The sequence below is a fragment of the Myodes glareolus genome, chromosome 7, assembly GCF_982192425.1.
Source record: "Myodes glareolus chromosome 7, mMyoGla1.1, whole genome shotgun sequence".
NCBI classification, from domain to species: domain Eukaryota; kingdom Metazoa; phylum Chordata; class Mammalia; order Rodentia; family Cricetidae; genus Myodes; species Myodes glareolus.
The window spans coordinates 77,925,709-77,945,022 of NC_142032.1; the positions used below are offsets into that span (position 1 = coordinate 77,925,709).

General features: G+C 52.6%; 2 protein-coding genes across 6 annotated transcripts; both read left to right on the top strand.

The window, feature by feature from the left end:
• Positions 1-274: 274 nt before the first annotated feature.
• On the top strand, positions 275-8,624 carry Spns1 (SPNS lysolipid transporter 1, lysophospholipid). Its single transcript, XM_085693055.2, has 12 exons — positions 275-874; positions 975-1,040; positions 2,978-3,114; positions 4,111-4,262; positions 4,352-4,418; positions 5,688-5,833; positions 6,069-6,224; positions 6,521-6,710; positions 7,052-7,117; positions 7,366-7,464; positions 7,770-7,941; positions 8,285-8,624. Exons 1-12 carry the CDS (start codon positions 634-636, stop codon positions 8,377-8,379), a joined length of 1,587 nt encoding a protein of 528 aa, XP_085549181.2. The 5' UTR covers positions 275-633; the 3' UTR covers positions 8,380-8,624.
• A 108-nt stretch (positions 8,625-8,732) lies between these two features.
• Positions 8,733-14,230, top strand: Lat (linker for activation of T cells). Of its 5 annotated transcripts, XM_087908458.1 has the most exons (12): positions 8,733-9,511; positions 9,681-9,708; positions 9,813-9,847; positions 10,069-10,144; positions 10,287-10,351; positions 10,433-10,462; positions 10,545-10,611; positions 10,683-10,777; positions 13,430-13,513; positions 13,592-13,654; positions 13,753-13,857; positions 13,992-14,230. In XM_087908458.1, exons 1-11 carry the CDS (start codon positions 9,409-9,411, stop codon positions 13,848-13,850), a joined length of 744 nt encoding a protein of 247 aa, XP_087764584.1. In that variant the 5' UTR covers positions 8,733-9,408; the 3' UTR covers positions 13,851-13,857; positions 13,992-14,230. The 5 variants fall into 5 exon arrangements, with proteins under 5 accessions (XP_087764584.1, XP_087764583.1, XP_087764586.1 ...); XM_087908457.1 differs by having other exon boundaries at positions 13,753-14,230; XM_087908460.1 differs by having other exon boundaries at positions 13,430-13,492; positions 13,753-14,230.
• The last annotated feature ends 5,084 nt before the right edge of the window (positions 14,231-19,314 follow it).

Below are 19,314 nucleotides of genomic sequence, written 5' to 3' on the forward strand. Positions count from 1 at the left end.
AAAGTGGGAACTTCTCACTAGTATCTGTAGAGATGTATTATTTCCAAACCTTTGTGATCTATCTTGTGTGATGACAAGAAACATGATAAATGGGCATTCCATCTAAGGCTTTGCCAACTTGCGATGCCTCCTAGAGACTTCTGGTCAAAGTGGGAACAAGCGTCGGGTTGCCATGGTGCTTGGCTGTGTGCTGGAGCCCAAGAAGCCTTGGAGGCTTCCGTAGTCGGCGGCGCGTCACGTGCTTAATCTTTGCACCGGGTGACTTTCTCCGGTCGGGTTCCGGTGTCACATGACCTGCTCTGGGGTAACATGGCGGCGGCCGTGGTGCAGTGCCGGGACTGAGCGACAGCAAGTGTGGCTCGCTCCTTCCCGGGGTGAGGAGAGCATCAGCGTGGGAAGGGCGACTGAATCCTCGTCTTCTTGCTCCTGTCCCCAACGTCACCTGTGTCTCATGCGTCCTCTCCTCTATCGGGACCAGAGGGAATGACGAAGCCCAGGGCTTTCCACAGTTTTGCTCTGTGCATCGGAGCACGCTCCTAGCCGGCTGTGGGCTACCCTCCTCGTCGTCCTTTCGCCAACCTCCTTCCTTAGGAGGTGGGACCGGAGCGTGAGCGGTTGCATTCTCCTGGAACCATGGCAGGGTCCGACACGGCGCCGTTCCTCAGCCAAGCTGATGACCCAGATGATGGGCCAGCGCCTGGTCACCCGGGAATGCCAGGGCCCATGGGGAATTCTAAGGCCGGGGAGCCTGAGATCCCGGACCGCGAGGGCCTGCAGCGCATCACTGGTTTGTCTCAGGGCCATTCGACCCTCATAGTGGCTGTGCTGTGTTACATCAACCTCCTGAACTACATGGACCGCTTCACCGTGGCTGGTATGCACTGCCATTCGGAAGAAGGGACATGGGCATGGGAGCAATTCTCCAGGATGGGGTCTCCTCTCCGTGCTCATCCTGAGATTTTTCTTCTTTCCAGGCGTTCTTCCAGACATCGAGCAGTTCTTCAGCATCGGAGATAGCAGTTCTGGCCTCATCCAGACTGGTGAGTGAGGGGCCTGCTCACACAACCTCCGGCCTTTTGCTGCCTCAGCTGGGCCTACGTCTGTGCAGGTTTGCCTAGGTAGGGCTTATTGGCCAGAGCTCTTGGAGGCAATGACCTTGACTGCTCTAGGACTGTCTAGTTGAGCTGGGACGCCACATTAACAGAGGGAGCCAGCCAGCTACTTACTGCCTGATGGGAGGCAACACGCTCACCTTCTCTAAGCCCCAAGCCAGTAATAAAATGGGGTAATTCATTGGACGGGTGCGAGGCCTAAGAAATGCCGTGCGTGGCACAGAGTAGGCACCAGTAAATAATAAGGGTTCTTGCTGTACAGGAAGATCTTCATTTCCTTCCTTCCTTCCTTCCTTCCTTCCTTCCTTCCTTCCTGAGAACCTACTATGTGCCAGGGCCTAGTGGTGCACCTTAGAAGTGGTAGTAGCCCTAATGGGACTTTAGCAAGGCATTCCTGCCTTCTTACCCTTCTGTCAGCTGAGGAGTAGCGGTCTCCCTGCTTTGCACAGGGAGTTGATGGAGTTACCTGTATTTTCATAAGCAAACTCGGAGGGCGAGAAGAATTAGGGTTTGCCCAGGGTCACATAAGCGGGTAGGTGGATGGGACTTGAAGTGTTTGTTTCCCTCCTCCAGGTCAATGAGGAACTGGAGGTACTTAGTGTGGGGAAGTGAGAACGAGGTCTTAGGTCAAGGTGGTGTGAGTTAGAGGAGAAGCAGATCTCCCTAGCTGGCTTCATTTACCCTCGTTTGTTCAATGCAGGTGACTTGAACACCCGCTTTGTGCTAGGTTGTGAATTATATGAGAGACTCCCAGTCGTGGCCCCTACAAGAGCTGACATCCTCCTGTGCCAGAGGGGATTGATTAAAACGTGATAATTTCAGATGGATGAGTGTGAAAGAAAGCCTAGAGCAGGTGTGGAGGCACACGCCTTTAATCCCTACTCTTGGGAGGCAAAGGCCAGAGAACCCCTGTGAGCTCAGTGCAGCCCTGTGTTCATAGTGAGCTTACCCCCCTCCGGGGGATGGGGGGAGAAAGGAAAATGGAGTTAGGATGTATGATAGTCTGGTGTGCGTCTGAGCTGGGATGTATAATAGTCTGGTATGTATCTGGGTTGGGATGTATGATAGTCTGGTATGTATCTGGGTTGGGATGTATGATAGTCTGGTGTGTGTCTGAGCTGGGATGTATGATAGTCTGGGTATGTATCTGGGTTGGGATGTATGATAGTCTGGTATGTGCCTGGGTTGGGATGTATGACAGTCTGGGTGTGCGTCTGGGTTGGGATGTATGACAGTCTGGGTGTGCGTCTGGGTTGGGATGTATGATAGTCTGGTATGTATCTGGGTTGGGATGTATGATAGTCTGGTATGTGTCTGGGTTGGGATGTATGATAGTCTGGGTGTGCGTCTGGGTTGGGATGTATGATAGTCTGGTATATGTCTGGGTTGGGATGTATGATAGTCTGGTATATGTCTGGGTTGGGATGTATGATAGTCTGGTATGTATCTGGGTTGGGATGTATGATAGTCTGGTATGTGTCTGGGTTGGGATGTATGTATGATAGTCTGGTGTGTGTCTGGGTTGGAATTTGAAGCAGTTGAGTTTTGTGACTCTCAGGACAGAAATGAAAATGGTCCTGGTAGAGGGGACACTGAGCGCCGAACCTTAATGTGCTATCGATCTTGGCAGTTGTGTGAAGGTGCAGAGACTGGATTAAGATAGGACACTGTGAGTGTGGTGTGGAGTGTGGAACTTGTTTCAGGCTGGGTAAAAGGGTGGGACATATCCGCTGGATGCTCCATTCTCTATGTGAAGGTGGCCCGGATACTCTCTTTAGGCATTCCTGTACCCTGCTCCCTAACTGGAATGGGGGGCGGGCAGTAAGGGACCTGGACTGGGCTGTGACCCTCTGCTTTCCTCCCAGTGTTCATCTCCAGTTATATGGTGTTGGCACCAGTGTTCGGCTACCTGGGTGACAGGTACAATCGGAAGTACCTCATGTGCGGGGGCATTGCCTTCTGGTCCCTGGTGACACTGGGGTCATCCTTCATCCCCAGAGAGGTGAGGCGCTGGACTTTCTCCCCACTCCCATCAATATTGCTGTTGCTCTCTGGAGTCATTTTGGACTGAGTGTGGGGGAACCACTAGAGTTTCCGTGATCTGTGCCACCGTACACTCTTCCATTGCCTGGGTTAACCTGCCCACCCTATCCTGTTCGCTTTTCTTCTAGAGCTTTCTTCCACTCACCATTTTGCTCGTCCCTAACTCTCCCACTGCCCACCTAAACACTTCACCTCTGATCTCTGTGCATTGTTCTCTCCCTTCCTGGTACTGGGCTTCCTCTTAAGCCTGGAGCTAATGTGGGTGAGAGAGCAGCCGGGGGCGGCCGTCACTTCCCCAGTTCACCCACCCTCAAGTGCTGCCCCTGCCGCTCTGTGGGCTCTGTTGACAACGGCGTTCTGGTTACTTCATGCGGCTTTCCTGGCCCCGCCCTTGGCGGATCTCTGGAGAGACTTTGACACAATGACCCACTTCTTCCTTCCAAAAACTCTGAACACACATGATGCCATGGGGTTCCCTCCCGGTTCCCTGGCAGATGCTTTTCAGTGTCTTTGAAACCTTCCCATCTGCTGTCCTCAGCCCTAGACCCTAGTGCCCTCAGGTAATCATGCGCCCTGGCCTTGGCACCAGGTGCCTTTGGTAAGCAGACAGCCCCCAGTTAAGATCGTTGTTCACCATGGGGGGGTCGTAGGTGGGAGGGAACAGTAGAAACCCAAGACTGATTTTGCACCTAACGAGTGCGAAGCCCTCACAGTATCGATGTGAACAAACTGTTGTTGTTCCCCTTTTGCAGATGAGGAAACTGAGGCTCAGAGAGGTTAAGTTATTTTCTCAAAGTCACAGCTAGTAAGTGGAGCCAAGATTCCAGTCAGGTCTGTGTGATTCTAAACCCAGGCCTCTCGCCATCCCTGCTGCCTCTCCAGCACTAGCTGGAGATGTCTCCTGGGAGGCTGGCTCCAGGGTGGGATGCCACCTCCCCCATGTCTCCTTTCCCAGCGTTTCTGGCTGCTCCTCCTGACCCGGGGCCTGGTGGGGGTCGGGGAGGCCAGTTACTCCACCATTGCGCCCACTCTGATCGCCGACCTCTTCGTGGCAGACCAGCGGAGTCGGATGCTCAGTGTCTTCTACTTCGCTATTCCTGTGGGCAGGTGCGTAGGCTGTGGGCCTGGTGTGGGGCAGGGGCTTGGTGGGGTGTTTGACTGACAGCTTGTACCTTGTGTCCTTTACCTTCCCACAGTGGTCTAGGTTACATTGCAGGCTCCAAAGTGAAGGATGTGGCTGGGGACTGGCACTGGGCTTTGCGGGTGAGTCTGGTTATAGTTTGGGGAGTCAGCCACATTCTTGCTGACCTCCCTTCCTGATTGTCGGATGGTCCCTTTTTAAACTCTTTTTTAAAAATGTGTGTGTGTGTGTGTGTGTGTGTGTGTGTGTGTGTGTGTGTGTATGCATGCCTGTAGGAGTTAGGTCAACTTTGGAAGTCGGTTTTCTCCTTCAGCCGAAGGTCCTGGAGATTAAATTCAGGTGGTCCGGTTTGGCTGCAAGACCCTTTACTCACCAAGCCAGCTCGCTGGTCCCATACATTCCCTTTTTGTGGCCGTGCTAACTGGGCTGAGCTTACAGCAAGTCTGGTCCTCAGTAGGGAGCCCAAAGTCTCCCTCGCAGATGTAAAGCTGACCCAGGCCTTCCGCGCCACCACTGGGTTCGCTCATGTTTGGTTTTAACTTTCCTTTCCCCCACGTTAACCTTATTTAATCCCAGCACTCGGGAGGCAGAGGCAGGCAAGGCTCTGTGATTTCGAGGCCAGCCTGGTCTACAAGAGCTAGTTCCAGGACGGACTCCAAAGTTTGTCTTGAAAAACAAACAAACAGACTGAGAAGCCATTGACAATGGCACTGGGTCTTGTTTAGCCTTCATGTACTGGCTTTTTGGGATCCTAGTCTGTTTGGATGCTCACCTTCCTAGACCTGGAGGGAGGGGGGAGAACCTTGAACTTCCCACAGGGCAGGAAACCCTGACTGCTCTTAGGACTGGAGAGGGAGGAGGAGAGGGAGTGGGGGGAGTGGGAGGGTATTGGGAGGAGGGGAGAAAGTGGAAATTTTATAAATAAATAAATAAGTAAATTAAAAAAAAAGAAAAACAAACAAACAAACAAAACCCCAAATAATTGTCTTTTAACTGAGCGACTTGGGCACCTCAGATCCTTGAACAATAGTCATGAGATGGTGTCTGATTGGATGAGCCTGGGTCATGTGCCATTATGTAACCAGTTATGGAAGGCAGGAGATTAACAGCCCTTTTTGGTTAGGCCTTAGATCAGTTTGAACCATGTGGAGTAAAATGGGGGCCCCTGAAAGAAATCAGGGTGTTGTAACCAAAAAAGAAGTAAATCTAGGCCTGTAAAAATAGGATGTCCCCAGAAGCAAACCTTCCCAAGTCTCTGTCCCAACATTTCTAAACCAGCCCTTATGGAGTTTAAGGCCTGGGGAGCTAAGCTATCTTTCCTCCTTGCTCCTCATGGCCCCAGGGGCTCAGTATACCCCTGCCCTGCATCCCAAAGCTTGTTCTTTCCCCAGGTGACACCAGGTCTGGGGGTGGTGGCTGTTCTGCTGCTGTTCCTGGTGGTCCAGGAGCCCCCAAGAGGAGCTGTGGAGCGACACTCAGGTTCACCACCCCTGAGCCCCACCTCATGGTGGGCAGATCTGAAGGCGCTGGCACGAAAGTGAGTTTACCCCTTTCTTCCACATCTGAGGCCTCCACGGGTGCTGAAGTTTGAAACAGGCCAGGTTTTGCGTCCTGCCAGGAGGTCATATTTAGGGCCAGGGACCCAGGCATTGCTGTCTCGAGGCATTTGTCTGAGTTACAAGCTTAGGTCACATCCAGCTTCTGACAGCAGAATAAGCCAGGGAGGAGGAGAGGGCACCCCCGTGGGTCTGACTTCCTCCCAATGTCCTCAGTCCTAGTTTCGTCCTGTCCTCCCTGGGCTTCACTGCTGTGGCCTTCGTCACGGGCTCCCTGGCTCTCTGGGCCCCAGCGTTCCTGCTGCGCTCCCGTGTTGTTCTGGGGGAGACCCTGCCCTGTCTCCCTGGAGACTCATGCTCGTCCTCTGACAGGTGCGTGGGAGGGGCTGAGGGGGGGGAGCTGCGTGTAGGGGAAATCAGGGATTTGGACTCGGGCCGGGAGAGTTTGAGTTCTGACTCCACTCTTGGAGTCTTGGTTTCTGGTTCCGAGAACCTGTGTGATGAGGGAACATCGGCCTGGGGGTTCTATGTGGGATGGGTTTGGGTTTGAGGGCAGTTGGGGTGGACTGTCCTCACTGGGTCAGGGCCCTACAGGAGAGGGAGTAGCTCCCATGCCCCTACAGCAGAGTATGCCAGGGAGGGAGTCTCATCTTTGGACTCAACCCTAGTCTCATCTTTGGACTCATCACATGCCTGACTGGAGTTCTGGGTGTGGGCCTGGGTGTGGAGATCAGCCGCCGTCTTCGCCGCTTCAACCCTCGGGCTGACCCGCTGGTCTGTGCTGCTGGCCTCCTGGGCTCCGCACCTTTCCTCTTCCTGTCCTTGGCCTGTGCCCGAGGCAGCATCGTGGCCACCTACGTGAGTCACATACCAGGGGTCTAGCGGGTATCTTCACTGGGGGCAGGAGGGGCAGTATGACCATGTCTGTTGAGGATGACCGCCAGCAGCTAACTCCATGTGCAGAATCAACCAGCAGAGTAGTTCAGAGCAGGCTGAAGGTGGAACGCCTTCTTTCAAATCCCAACCGTGGGCCTTCCCCGCTGGGTGTGGCGGGCAAAACCATGTGACCTCGCTGTTTCCTCAGGTGTAAAGTGGTGGTACTGAGGCTAGCACCTGTCTTGTGGGGCACAATGGGGACTAAGGGAGTTGGTGGATAAGTAAGCCTGGCCTTATGACTCGCTCCCACTTCTGCCCTCCAGATTTTTATCTTTATTGGGGAGACCCTGCTGTCCATGAACTGGGCCATCGTGGCTGACATCCTACTGGTGAGTAACTGGGCAGAGGCTGAAGGGAGCAGGGATGGGGTCAGAAGGTGACACTTGTTCCGAATTCTGGCCTTTCCCCTCAAATCTCAGCTGCATGTGTACTGCAGAGTTCAGACACAGAGGGGCCTCTGGGCCTGCCTTGTACCGTGTCTGCCTGTCCTTAACCTCAGTGACAAATTTGCCTTGGGCTTTCAGTGGGCTTTGTCCTTGGTTTTTCCGGGACCCCTACTGAGTTCCCCTCTCCCCAGTATGTGGTGATCCCCACTCGACGCTCCACTGCTGAGGCCTTCCAGATCGTGCTATCCCATTTGCTAGGTGATGCTGGGAGCCCTTACCTCATTGGTCTAGTGAGTACTATCCTTGACCGGGATGGGATGCTTTTGGGATCTGGTACTCCCCACCCTTGCAGGTGGCTGGTGACAGGAGCCTAGGTGGATGGGGTGGTTAGTCTGGCCTAGTTAGGCAATAGTCACCTGTGGTACTTTTCCCCTTAGTGCCTCTGGTGGATGGGGAGGAAGTTGTGTAAAGGTTTTACCTTCGGGGCTGTGGGTCTCATGCTGTGGCCCAAACAGGGTCTTCTAGGCTTCACTTTTCATTTTCTTGGTGCTCAGGGCTCCCCATCCCTGGGTCTCTGACTCTTTTGTCCCAACAGATTTCTGACCGCCTCCGACGGAGCTGGCCTGCTTCCTTCTTGTCCGAGTTCCGGGCCCTGCAGTTTTCCCTCATGCTCTGTGCTTTTGTTGGGGCCCTGGGTGGCGCGGCTTTCCTGGGCACTGCCATGTTCATTGAGGATGACCGCCGGCGGGCTCAACTCCACGTGCAGGGTCAGTGAGGGCCATGGTCAGCCCACGTTCACAGTACTGCCCGTTGGTCTGTCCAATCATTGGCTCACACGTCTGCACCCCACATCTCTTAGTTCACAGCTCTCCCACCACTCAGACTTGTTCTATCAACCCAGGCCCCAGCCACCTGCCAGGGTCAAGAGTACCAGCTTCTCAGTACCACCCACTCAGCTTTGAGCCTGTCTAAGAGTGTATCGGGCTTTCCGCCTGTACACAGTTCCGAGGGTTCTCACTACTGTCTTGTCTTTGCCCCTCTGCCCGTTTGTCACCTGTCCCCTTGCTGGCTCTTATCTGATTGGCCTTGGCTCTGACCCTTTCCCCTCAGGTCTGTTGCAAGAGACAGGGCCTTCAGATGACCGGATTGTGGTCCCTCAGCGAGGCCGTTCTACCCGTGTCCCCGTGTCCAGCGTTCTCATCTGAGGAGCTGTTGCCCATCCAGTCCCAGGTGCACAGGCCCTGGGCCCACGCCAGGAGGTGCCCAGGCAAAAGCCCTCAACAGACCCAGGTCCGAGGAGGAAGCCTTGGGATATGTCCCAGCTCCCAGACACTACATGGGCAGCCCAGGGAAGAGAAGGGGGGGTCCAGAAATGGGGGGTGTCCTGTCTATTAGGGCTACCCAAGGAGTTTGGTGCTATTTGTAATGGAATAAAATTTGTAAGCAGACAGTGACTGGCTGCTTGTCTCTCTGTGGGTGCCATTGGTTTTAGGGAATGTGTGTAGCTTCAGGACTTACCAGGGGCAGTTGGGTCACCCTGTGGGTGAGTCCCTGTCTTCGGGGCTGACCAATCTAGAAGGAGGACCGCTCTCTTCTGAGTGAGTTGGTTCGGTGTGACCGTGACTCACTGTGGTCCCCTGGAAGTTGATCTCCCAGAGGCAAGCCTGCAAGGTGGGGGCAGTACTGCCCTTGCTCTCCACAGTCCCTAGCAGAGTCTCCCCTCCAGGGATGGGGAGGCCACAGCCGGCCTAGCTGGCACGTGTCTCCCTTCCTAGCCGAGGGGCTGCCTTATTCTGCAGCCTCGGACCCTTCCTTCACTTAGTCCCTCTGCCTCCTCCCCCTTCCCACAACTGGGTGGGGGTGAGTGGGCAGGGGGCAGGCGCAGCCGGCTGAGGAGCCTGATGATTTCCTGCCTTCACCACAGCTTCCTGTCGCATGCGGGTGGTGAGGAGGAGAAGCAGGCGGGGAACAAGAAAGGGGCAGGTACAGCTGGGCACAGGGATCGTGCGACTGGTAGCTGGGGCACAGGCCCCAACTCAGGCTCTGGGACCAGCGTCTCCCAACACTGATCTCAACTCAGTTCAGCAAGGAAGCGGGGGGTCATTGAGCCCCAAAGAAGGACACAGCTATCTGCCACTGGATCCCAGGCTGGGGCCCACTCAGTCCCACATCCCTGCTGCCACTCTGCCTGGAGGGGCTGCAGTGCAGCAGGGCCTGGGCCAGGTGCTCTGCAGATGGAAGCAGACACTCTGAGCCCCATGGGGCTGGGCCTCCTGTTGCTGCCCTTCTTGGTCACGCTCCTGGCTGCCCTGTGCGTGCGCTGCCGTGAGCTGCCAGGTAAGTGGGGGAGCTGTAGGGTATTGGACGCTGGTTACCCCATTGGATCCCCAGCCCCTGGCTCCCTCTGATTCTTCGTACCTCAGCCCTGCTTGGGGGGTAGGATGGGACTGAGTGTCTTTGTTCCCAGTGTACCCTGATCCTGCCTCGTTGGCGCTCTCTCCTCTAGCTTCCTATGACAGTGTGTCCACAGAGAGGTGAGTGTTCAGTCCCATTGCCCTGTGTCTTCCCTTTGTTCTGATGAAGGGCTTGGGGCTGGGGCCCGCTTGGCCCTGTACTCAAGCTGCCTTTTTCCTGTCAGGTTGTACCCAAGCAATAACTTCATCAAATCAACTCGTAAGTTCTGTGTCCTTGGCCTTCCTTGAGGGCTCTCAGGAGTGTGCCTTTGTCTCTAAGTTGTCTGCAGGACTGTTATCTGGGTTGGGTTGGGGGAAAGTGGGAGCCCCCATGCCTGTTTAGGGTATGGTGTTTATGGGTACATCTGTCCTTCGAGGCCTTGACATGGGTGGTGGGGGGAAATGTCTGGAGTCCTCTCAAGCTTGGTTCTGCGTCCTCAGAAATAACCAGCCCCGCAACAACTGGCACTTCGTATCCTCATGTAGCTTCTTTCCCACCCGTGATTCAGCCAGACCTGTGAGTACCCCTCAGCTCCCTCCCTCTGATCCACTGTGCCTCCTCACCTTCTAGGATGGGGGTGGGGTAACTTTTTCCCTGTTGTAACGCCTCTTGCCCCCAGAGTCCTATCTAGACCTGGTCCCTGACCTTTGACTTCCAGGAGATCCCCACAGCCCTTTGGGGGTTCCCATCGGATGCCACCTTGCCCTCAGGATTCAGGTGATGGTAAGGAGGTACGGGGCTAGAGGGCTGGGGAGAGGGCGTGCTGTCTGCACTGACTCCATCTTCCTCTCCCTCTCTTTGAAGTCAACAGTGTGGCGAGCTACGAGAACCAGGGTGGGTCTAGGGTCTGGGGCACTGGGCGGGGTGGGGGAGGCTGGGCCTGTCGCAGGTCATGTTGATTTCTCGTTCCTCATAGAGCCAGCCTCTAAGAATGAGGATGACGACGAGGAAGACGAGGAGGACTACCCCAATGAGGGCTACCTGTGAGTGGAGAGGCGGAGGGTGGGAGTAGAAGCTGGGTCCCCTTTCTTACCCCCTCATTCCTTCCTTCCAGAGAGGTGCTTCCTGACAGCACCCCTGCCACCATTCCTGTCGTTTCCTCTGCTCCTGTGCCCAGCAACCCTGGCCTCCGGGACAGCGCCTTCTCCAGTGAGTTGGGGTTTCTGTCTACCTCCTTCCGCCATGTGCTTCTGTTCCTCTCTTCCCTCTCATTTCTGTGATGATCGCTGCCCTTCCATTTCCTCCTTCAGATGCTGGGCTTCCTACTCTTCACTGCTGATTGCCTGGCTTTTCCTTTCACCTTTCCACCCTCTTTGTCTTATCATTTTTGTCTGTTGTCTGGATGTCCTGATTCTTCCTTAGCTCTTCCTCTGAAATTTTATTTCTTGGCTGGATGTGAGTGCACACGCCTATAACCTATAAGGGTTGTTTGAGGCTAGCCTGGACGACAGAATGAGACCCTGTCTCAAAAACCAGAGCAGCACTACTGCCACCAACAAAAGAAAAGAAAAAAAATCACTTCTCTTACCTAAAAGCTCTTTCTTGGGCTTCTCAGTGTTCTTTTTATATAGTACCCTGTTCTTGTTCCATGGAAGCACTACCATCTAATATGTCTGTAAGAACTTTGGTTAGAGGTTGTTTCTCGGTCTGTCTGTCTGTCTCTCACTCACACTCTCTTCTCTGAAGCTTTCTTCTGCTTACCATGTGTTCTTTGTTCCTCTTGGGCCGCATTTTTCTACTTTGGTCTCTTTCCTTCCCGCTGTCCTTTCAGGGACGTTCCTTGGGGTTTGGTGATTTTCAGTTTTTCAGTCTCTTCTCTCTATAGCATGAGTATCGCTTAGCTGAAACTCTTAGATGCAGATTTGGGAATATTTATACACATACAATGAATTCTGTTGGGGATGGAACTCAAGGTTAAACATGGAATTAAATCATGTTTTATACACACCATATATATTTATATACACACTATATATGTGTGTATGTATGTATGTGTATATTTTTTTGAAGGTAGAATTTTGTTTTGTTTTGCTTTTTTGAGACAGGGTTCACTGTATAGCCTTGGTTGTTCTGGACCTCGATATGTAGACCAGGCTAGCCTCAGACTCACAGAGATCTGCCTGTCTCTGCCCCCTGGGTGCTGAGATTAAAGGTGTGTGCCACCATGCTTAGCCTTGGAGGTAGTTTATGAAAATTTTACTTAACCTTTTGCATAAAACCAAAGTTTCATGGTGTAGAAATTTCCATTTGTGGCATCATACCAGTACTTAAAAGGTTTGGAATTTTGGAATATTCTGAATTTTGGAGTTTTAATTCAGGAACACCCAACCTTCTGCATTTACCCTAGACTATTGTGTCTATACCTTGGCCCTGCGTGGTTTTTCTGTTTGTTTGTTTGAGGCAGAATCTCACTGTGTAGCCTCAGCTGCCCTGGAATTCACTTTTGTAGACTAGTCTGGCCTTTAACTCAGTGATCCAATTGTCTCTGCCTTCTATGTGCTGGGATTATAGGCATGTTCCACCTGGACTCTGGTTCCATTTGTAATCTAGATTTCTAATTTGTGATTTCTCTCTTGTACCCTGAGAATGTTTAAATGATTTTCCATCCATCCATCTATTCATCCATGCGTCTATCCATCCATCCATCCACCCATTCATCCATTCCCTCTCTTATTTCCTGGGTATGTCTGCTGGATTATGTTAGGGATTAGTAGGTCAACTCAGCAAAATTGTAATGATAAAAGAATCATTGCTAGGGGCCATATCTCAAGGATCTGAGGTGGAGTGAATAAAGCCTCTGCGTGTTTGTGGATGCATGCATCTGCATAGCACACACACGAAGACACTAAAGGGGCTGCTGGTGACCGAGGACCTGCTTTATTTCCTTGTAGTACATATAACTCATTAAACCTCACAGTTGCTGGGTGCTCCGCTGACTACATCCTCCCCTCCTGCCCTTCTCTTCCGTCTCTGTACTATGCTAGGGTTCCTTCATTCATTTCTATTGACTGACTGATTGATTGATTGACATAGTCTTGCTATAGTGATGCCCACCCAGTTCTGTCTTTAAACCCAGAGCTCAAGTTACCACCTGCCTCAGCCTTCTGGAACCACAAGCTTGTGTCGCCATGCCCAGCAGGTTTATGAATAGATACTTAGTAGCACATAGCATATGGCAGGTTGGATTTTACAATTTACTGTTTCAGTTCTCACAATAGTCCCTGCAGGCAGGTCCTGTTATGAACTTTATTCTACAGACTAGAAAACTGAGGTATAAAACATTGGGGTAACTTATCTGAGGTTACACAGCTGGCTGGAGCTGGGATTTGAACCCTGATATTTGGCTCCAAAGCCCCGCTTGTCTACTTGCTCATACAAAAACCAGGCAACTGTGAAACCAAAAGAGCAATGTAACAGAGCGAGTGATATGTGTGGGCCTGGGAAGATGTGGTGTGGGCAATGACTGGTAATGTTGAGTACCCAGACAGGTCTGATGAAGAGGGGACACCATCTGGGCCAAGTGTGCCACCTCCTTCAAGTGCCACCAAGATGTCTGTCCTCTGAGCTCCTTTGATCCCTGCTCCCAGCCGTACTGTGGCATACTGTTTCATTTCCCGGTGGCCCTGGTTCAGCGGATCTCTGTCCATCTTCTTGGCCCTTGCCCAGGCTGCTCCCCTTGCTTTTCCTGAATATCCTGTGGGCTGCCTCAGGGGAAGGTTGTGTCTGGAGACCAAGGGGGGCTTCTGGGAAGCAGTGCCTGGCTGAGGGTCTGCTAGTCACTGTACAATGGCTGTCCTGCAGTGGAGTCGGGTGAAGACTACGTGAATGTTCCTGAGAGTGAGGACAGTGCAGAAGCGTCTCTGGGTAGGTGGCTCTGTGCTCCAGGTATGTTCTACAGCCTCTCCCCGCCCTTCTCGTGGCCTGCCCTTCCCGTGACTGTCCCTCTTGATCTGTCCTCCACAGATGGGAGCCGGGAGTATGTCAATGTGCTCCAGGAGCTGCAGCCAGTGAGCGGAGCTGAGCAGGGTGTGTACCGAGGTGGAAGGGGGCAGAAGTTTGGAGAGCTGCCTGGAACAGGTAGCCTGCGGACTGAACACCAATCTCCCTCTGCCTTTCCCTCCCAGCCACTGTGACGTCCCAGGAGGTGGAAGATGAAGGAGAAGAGGAGGGAGTGGAGGGAGAGGAAGCTCCCGACTATGAGAACCTGCAGGAACTTCACTGAGAGCCTGGTGAGCGGGCCTTCTCTCCAGGACTGCTTCCTGGCCACCTCCAGCTGTGAGGCACATCTGGCTCTGAATACCTGAGTGGTTTCATGACTGGGTGACTCTGCCCTCCCTGTCTCCCCTGCCCTGTTGTGTTTCAGCTGCAGCCATCTGTCCTGGAAGCAGCCTTGCTGGGAGGGTGGAACTGGGCAGCTGGGAGTGGCTCTGAGGGAGTCCCGTTTGACCTCTGCCTTGTCAACAGCCTAAGAATCTCCCCTAACTTATTGTTACTTTGGGGTCCAGTCTATGTCCCCAGTATTCTACACCTTCTGATGAAGCCTGAGAACGAATCTTGTTCCTGTCTGACTCTGTCATGGAATAAAGGCCCCTATGGTCTGAAGTCTTCCTTTTGGTTTTTGTTTTTATTTGGGGCAGGGTCTTGCTGTATAGATCAGGCTGGCCTTGAACATGTGGGTGATCATCCTGCCTCTGCCTTCCTGGTGCTGGGAGTACAGATGTGTACAGAGGTCAGCAGTCCTGTTGGTTTTGGGGTCCTGGAAGGCTGGGTAAGGTAGTGTTAGGTTGAGGGCTGCCCTTTTCTTTGTGGGATGTTTGTGAAGGTGGACATACATGACCTATGGATCTAGGTGAGTGTGTGTGTGTGTGTGTGTGTGTTTACAAGTCTGCATCAGAGTGTATGGATAGCTCTGTCTGTCTGTCTGTCTGTCTGTGGGTCTCCCTCCTCCACAGGGGCCCCTCTCCACAGTCTTAGTTAAATACTGTAAGTGACAGCAGACAGTGACTTGAACTTAGCCATTTTCTGAGTGAGGCCTCTGACCCAGCCTGGCCCTTCTGGGGTTCAGATTGTATCTCCCCACAGGTGTGTGCAGCTGTTCATGTGACAGTGGCAGAGCAGGGGTACAGGGCACCTCTGGGCAGGGAGTGTGTGTCAGCAGGAAGACCCTTCCTCGGAGACTCTCGTTCCTTCTGCTTGCAAAGCACAGGGCTGGCCTTGATGACTCGGTAGGCGTCTTGGTTCTTGTCTTCTGCGTGGTTCTCAGTGAAGTCACTGAAGTGATCTGAGCAAATCAGACACGGTGGTGTCTACTGGTCGTCTCAACTGCTCCTGGGTGGAGTGGGGGGATTTTTGAAGCCCAGGAACCTGGCACATACCCACAGTGGGAACATAGCTCACCCCCCGCCCCCCGCCCCAAAGTGGCTAAGGCAGCTGAAGTTCAGGCAGAGCCCGCAAGCTTCAGTGCTGCTGTGTGACGACACCTGCAGATGTCACTGCAACGCCAGCTTGCTGGGTCTGGAAGTGGGAATGGCCTGGCGAGTCTTATTAGTCTGGTCTGCTCCATCGCCTGTGTTCTGGGCGTTTTATCCGGGTCTCCTTCACAGTTCCGTTCTGTGTGTGTTTAGAGGTGGCAACCCAGCCCTCCATCCTGGGGCGTGAGCTGGTCCTCTCCTGCCTTGCATGATGATGGTTCAGGTAGGGCCCGTGGCCTGCAGCGGTGGGATAGGCCTGGGAATTTTCAGGAGACCCTTTAAATCCCAGCTGTTACCGGGTCAGAAGGATGTAGTTCTGGAGACCCACTGGCAAGGCCTGCCTATGAAGGCAACCCTGGAGAGGAGAGGGGTGGTTTAGATATTGCCTGAATCTTATCACATATGAGCAAAATGACCTCTACAACCTCTGGTTCACGTGGGTTGGTAAATCACAGTGTGTCAGCAACTGGCTCGGGGTGTCAGTTGTGGAACTAATGCCACTCTGATGAATACAGAGTTAGTGGTTCTCTGTGGCTGCTGAAGTAATCTGAGTTCCCGGTAACCCCTGTATCCCATAATCACTGTGGCTTCCCTGTTGATGGTTATGGCTAGTGCCTGCATTTTGTAGGTAAGGGAACAAGCCCAGAGAGGTGAGGTAACTTGCTCAAAGATGCACAGCCAGAAAGATCAGTCTACGATCAGATCTGGGCCTCCAGAGTCACTATGCTGCTTCTTGGCAGCCTCTATAGTCTGGTGATTTTGCAAAGTGCCAACAGCTGGAGACAGGGGAGCCCTTCAGATTATCCAGCTGCAGCAGATTGAAGAGGGAGAGTCTGGGAAGCCTTGGTATAAGTTGATGGTCTTAGATTCTTTTCTTTGGGTGGCAGGGGCAGGAGGAATAGGCAGAGGCTCCAACAGCAGTTACTAATCATTGACAGAACAACCTTGTTGAACAATCTAGCAACAAGTGTTAAAGCTGAAGACAGGCAGGCCTTTGTGCCTCGTAGGTTCGCTGAGTAGGGCCTGTACCAACTCAGTGGATGTACAGACACCAGCTGTGCAAGGCGGTGTTGCAGTGAAACAGGGACCCAGTAGAAAGCATCTGCCTCTGCTTGGACTTTATTATTATTAAACATGGAATTCTTATGTTTCATATGCACCTTATATACACATAATCTTGAGAGCAGCTCTATCCATTATTATGAGTGCACCTGCATTTGACTGACACCCACCCCTTGAAGTCAGATGTGGATTTTTTTGCTCAGGATGTCATGTCAACACTCGGAATGTTTTATATTTGGGAGTATCTTGGGTTTCAGATATTTGGATTCAGGGATGTTCTCTGTATGTGTTTCTCAGGGGCACACACATGTGGTGTAGCAAGGCAGGTGTAGGAGTGAATATGAAATTCAAGACAGCGTCACCTTCAGTGGAAGGAGAGAACCAGGATGGGAGTTCAACAAAGGCCTCAGCGAACTGTGCACGTCTGGCCTGGGGAAGTCGGTGGTAGCATACTTGTGCATGTGGGGAGGTCTGAGCTCCAGTATTGCCTCCTTCAAGACATTGTAATGGAGGGGGGCTCCAAAAGTGTTCGATAATTATTTGATAAAAATTTGAAGTGTTTTCAGATCTGGATGATTTCATAATAATTAAAGTCAAGGGCCTGGGGCATGATGGTGTGTGTCTTTAACTCCAGCACCTGAGAGGCAGAGGCAGTGAGTTCACTGAGTCAGTGAGTTCAAGGCCAGCATGATCTACTTAGCCAGTCCTAGGTCAGCCAGGGCTACTTAGCAAGAAAGACCCTGTCTGAAAAACAAAACAAACAAACCAAACAGTCAAATACAAAACAAAAACAAGGTCAAGGGAGGCCCAGGAATGGTGGGCGTGAAGTGTGTGGTATAATCAGCCATGGGACAGAGCTGATTGATTTGTGACAATTGGATGAATTGCCCAAGATGCTCCAGGCTTTATGGGCAACATATACTAAAGCCCTGAGGAGAGGTCAAAGAGCTGAAGAAATACTGCGTTAGGATACTGGAGAAAGCGCAGACATGTGTAGTAGCTAATCTTTTCCTATCTTGCCTGCCAGTTCCCAAACTATGACAGGAGACTTATTATTATTTATGAAAGCTTGGCAGACAGCTCAGGCTTGTTTCTAACTAGTTCTTAGAACTTAACCCATTTCTATTAAGTGCTGCCACGTGGCTCACGACTTATCTCATCTCCTACACGTCATGCTTCCTCTGTGTCTCCTTGTGACCCCACCCTTCTTCCCAGCATCCTCTGTACCTGGAAATCCTGCCTAACTTTTGGCCATTCAGCTTTCTAGTAAACTAATCGGAGTGATACATTTCCACAGTGTACAAAAGATTATTCCACAGCAGACGTAAGGGTGGGCAGAGGGACAGAGCAAACTGACGGCTTCATCCTGAGGCCATGGTTGGTCCCTGGAGACTGGGAGGCCAGGATGACAGGGCCGAGTTTGTGTTTCAGCAGCTCTCCCTGCATTAGCTGTGGAGGCTGACAAGGAGAGGCAGATGGCTTTGAGGTAGGCGCGCAGGAGCAGGCGGTGGGCTAGCAGAGAAGTGGCCATATGATCTGGGGACTACAATGACTGGTAGGCTGTGGCTGGGAGGCACCAGGAGAGCGTGGTTGATCATTGCCTTCCAGAGTCACCAGTTTGCCACCACACCTGGATTTATTTTTACACGTGTCCTGGGATCTGAACTCAGGCCCTCACGCTTAGAGTAAACAATTTACCCCCTCAGCCATCTCCTCACAGCTTTTCCCTGTGTGGTCAGGTGATGGTTCTGTCTGCTCTGAATACCATATCCTTCCGGGAGCCCATGAAATATGTCTCGGCCTCTCCAGCAAAAACACTAAAATTTTGTTTCTTTAGTTTTTGGTTTTTCGAGACAGGGTTTCTAGCCTTGGCTGTCCTGGAACTCGCTCTGTAGACAGGCTGGCCTCAAGCTCACAGGGATCCGCTGGCTTCTGCCTCCTGAGTGCTGGAATTAAAGGAGTGTGCCACCACCACCACCCGGCCGAGGTTATTCTTATCGAACTCTGTCAGGACACATGACTCTCCTGAACCAGTCACGGGCTGGTAGAACTCCCTTGTGCTGACTGGCGAGGTTTGCCATGTTCTATATTCTACCCCGAACTCAAAGGGACTGGAAATGAGCAGGCATCTGGAGAAAACCAGGTGCTCTACTGCTGAAATGTGTGAGCCACACCTCTCCCGCTGCACACACTGGAGCCCATTCTGTAGACAAGGAAACAGGCCCCGGAGGTTAAAAGGTTTTCTTACTATCACATAGCTCATTGCACAGTTATTAACAGAAACGCTGTTTGCTGGGAGGTAGAGGAAGGGGAGCAGTGTACCGTTAGATGTTGGCAAAGGAAAAAGCAGGGCAAAACAAAAGAGTAACTACAGTCATCTGGTTCTGCCTGACACACCGGAAGACACTCTTTCACCCAGAGACCATTCAACAGGGCCCAGACCTGGAGTTTCGAGGGACTATCCCGAGAGGATAGTCGGGAGGTGAGGGCGGCAGGTTGCTGAGAACTCCGCCGAGGCCTGGATCCACCCTGGGAAGAGTCAGGCCCAGCCACTGGACATGGTTCTCCAGCACCCTCCTTTTGTCTAGATGGGCTTCAGCTGTTTCTGCCGTTTGTAAATGAAAGTGTCTCGCCTCACAGACAGGATGCTGTGGGGGCATCAGCTGCAGCAAGGGCCCCGGGCTTCAGGCACCTGCCAGATGCTGCGCTCAGGGCCCTGTGCTTTCATATAGCCTGTTCAGAAGGTCGCCCTTGGATGGCTTCTCTATGCTTCTGTTTGGCAAATTGAGGCTCAGAGAGGACAGCCGGGCTTAGTCGGGATTGGGCTCTCCCTCCAGCAATTTTCCCAGCCAGTCTTTCTTTGAACTCCTCTTTGAACTCTTTCTTTGAACTCAGCCACCATACTCACTGGCTTGTGCCTGGAGTGCCTTCCCGAACCCTCCCCGTCTGTGTCGTGCCTCCCCACGCTGGACTTCTCTTGGACGTGGCTGTGTGAGCTCAGTGGGGTGGGTACTTAGAGCATCAGAACCCTGGGACACGGGGAGGTGGGGAGGGCGACTGACAGGTCCCTAGTGCCTTGAGGAAGAAGGTGGCAGGTTCTTTGCCCTCTGGCTTAGCCTCTAGGCCGGCCACCCCTCCTCCTCAGGCACCAGG

Coding starts and splice junctions, on each gene's coding strand:
- Lat (XM_087908457.1), top strand. CDS start 9,409: ATGGAAGCAGACACTCTGAGCCCCATGGGGCTGGGCCTCCTGTTGCTG. Junction 9,848..10,068: donor TAACTTCATCAAATCAACTC/GTAAGTTCTGTG, acceptor CTGCGTCCTCAG/AAATAACCAGCCCCGCAACA. Junction 10,352..10,432: donor CCCTCAGGATTCAGGTGATG/GTAAGGAGGTAC, acceptor CTCTCTTTGAAG/TCAACAGTGTGGCGAGCTAC.
- Spns1 (XM_085693055.2), top strand. CDS start 634: ATGGCAGGGTCCGACACGGCGCCGTTCCTCAGCCAAGCTGATGACCCA. Junction 3,115..4,110: donor CATCCTTCATCCCCAGAGAG/GTGAGGCGCTGG, acceptor CTCCTTTCCCAG/CGTTTCTGGCTGCTCCTCCT. Junction 7,465..7,769: donor GCCCTTACCTCATTGGTCTA/GTGAGTACTATC, acceptor TTGTCCCAACAG/ATTTCTGACCGCCTCCGACG.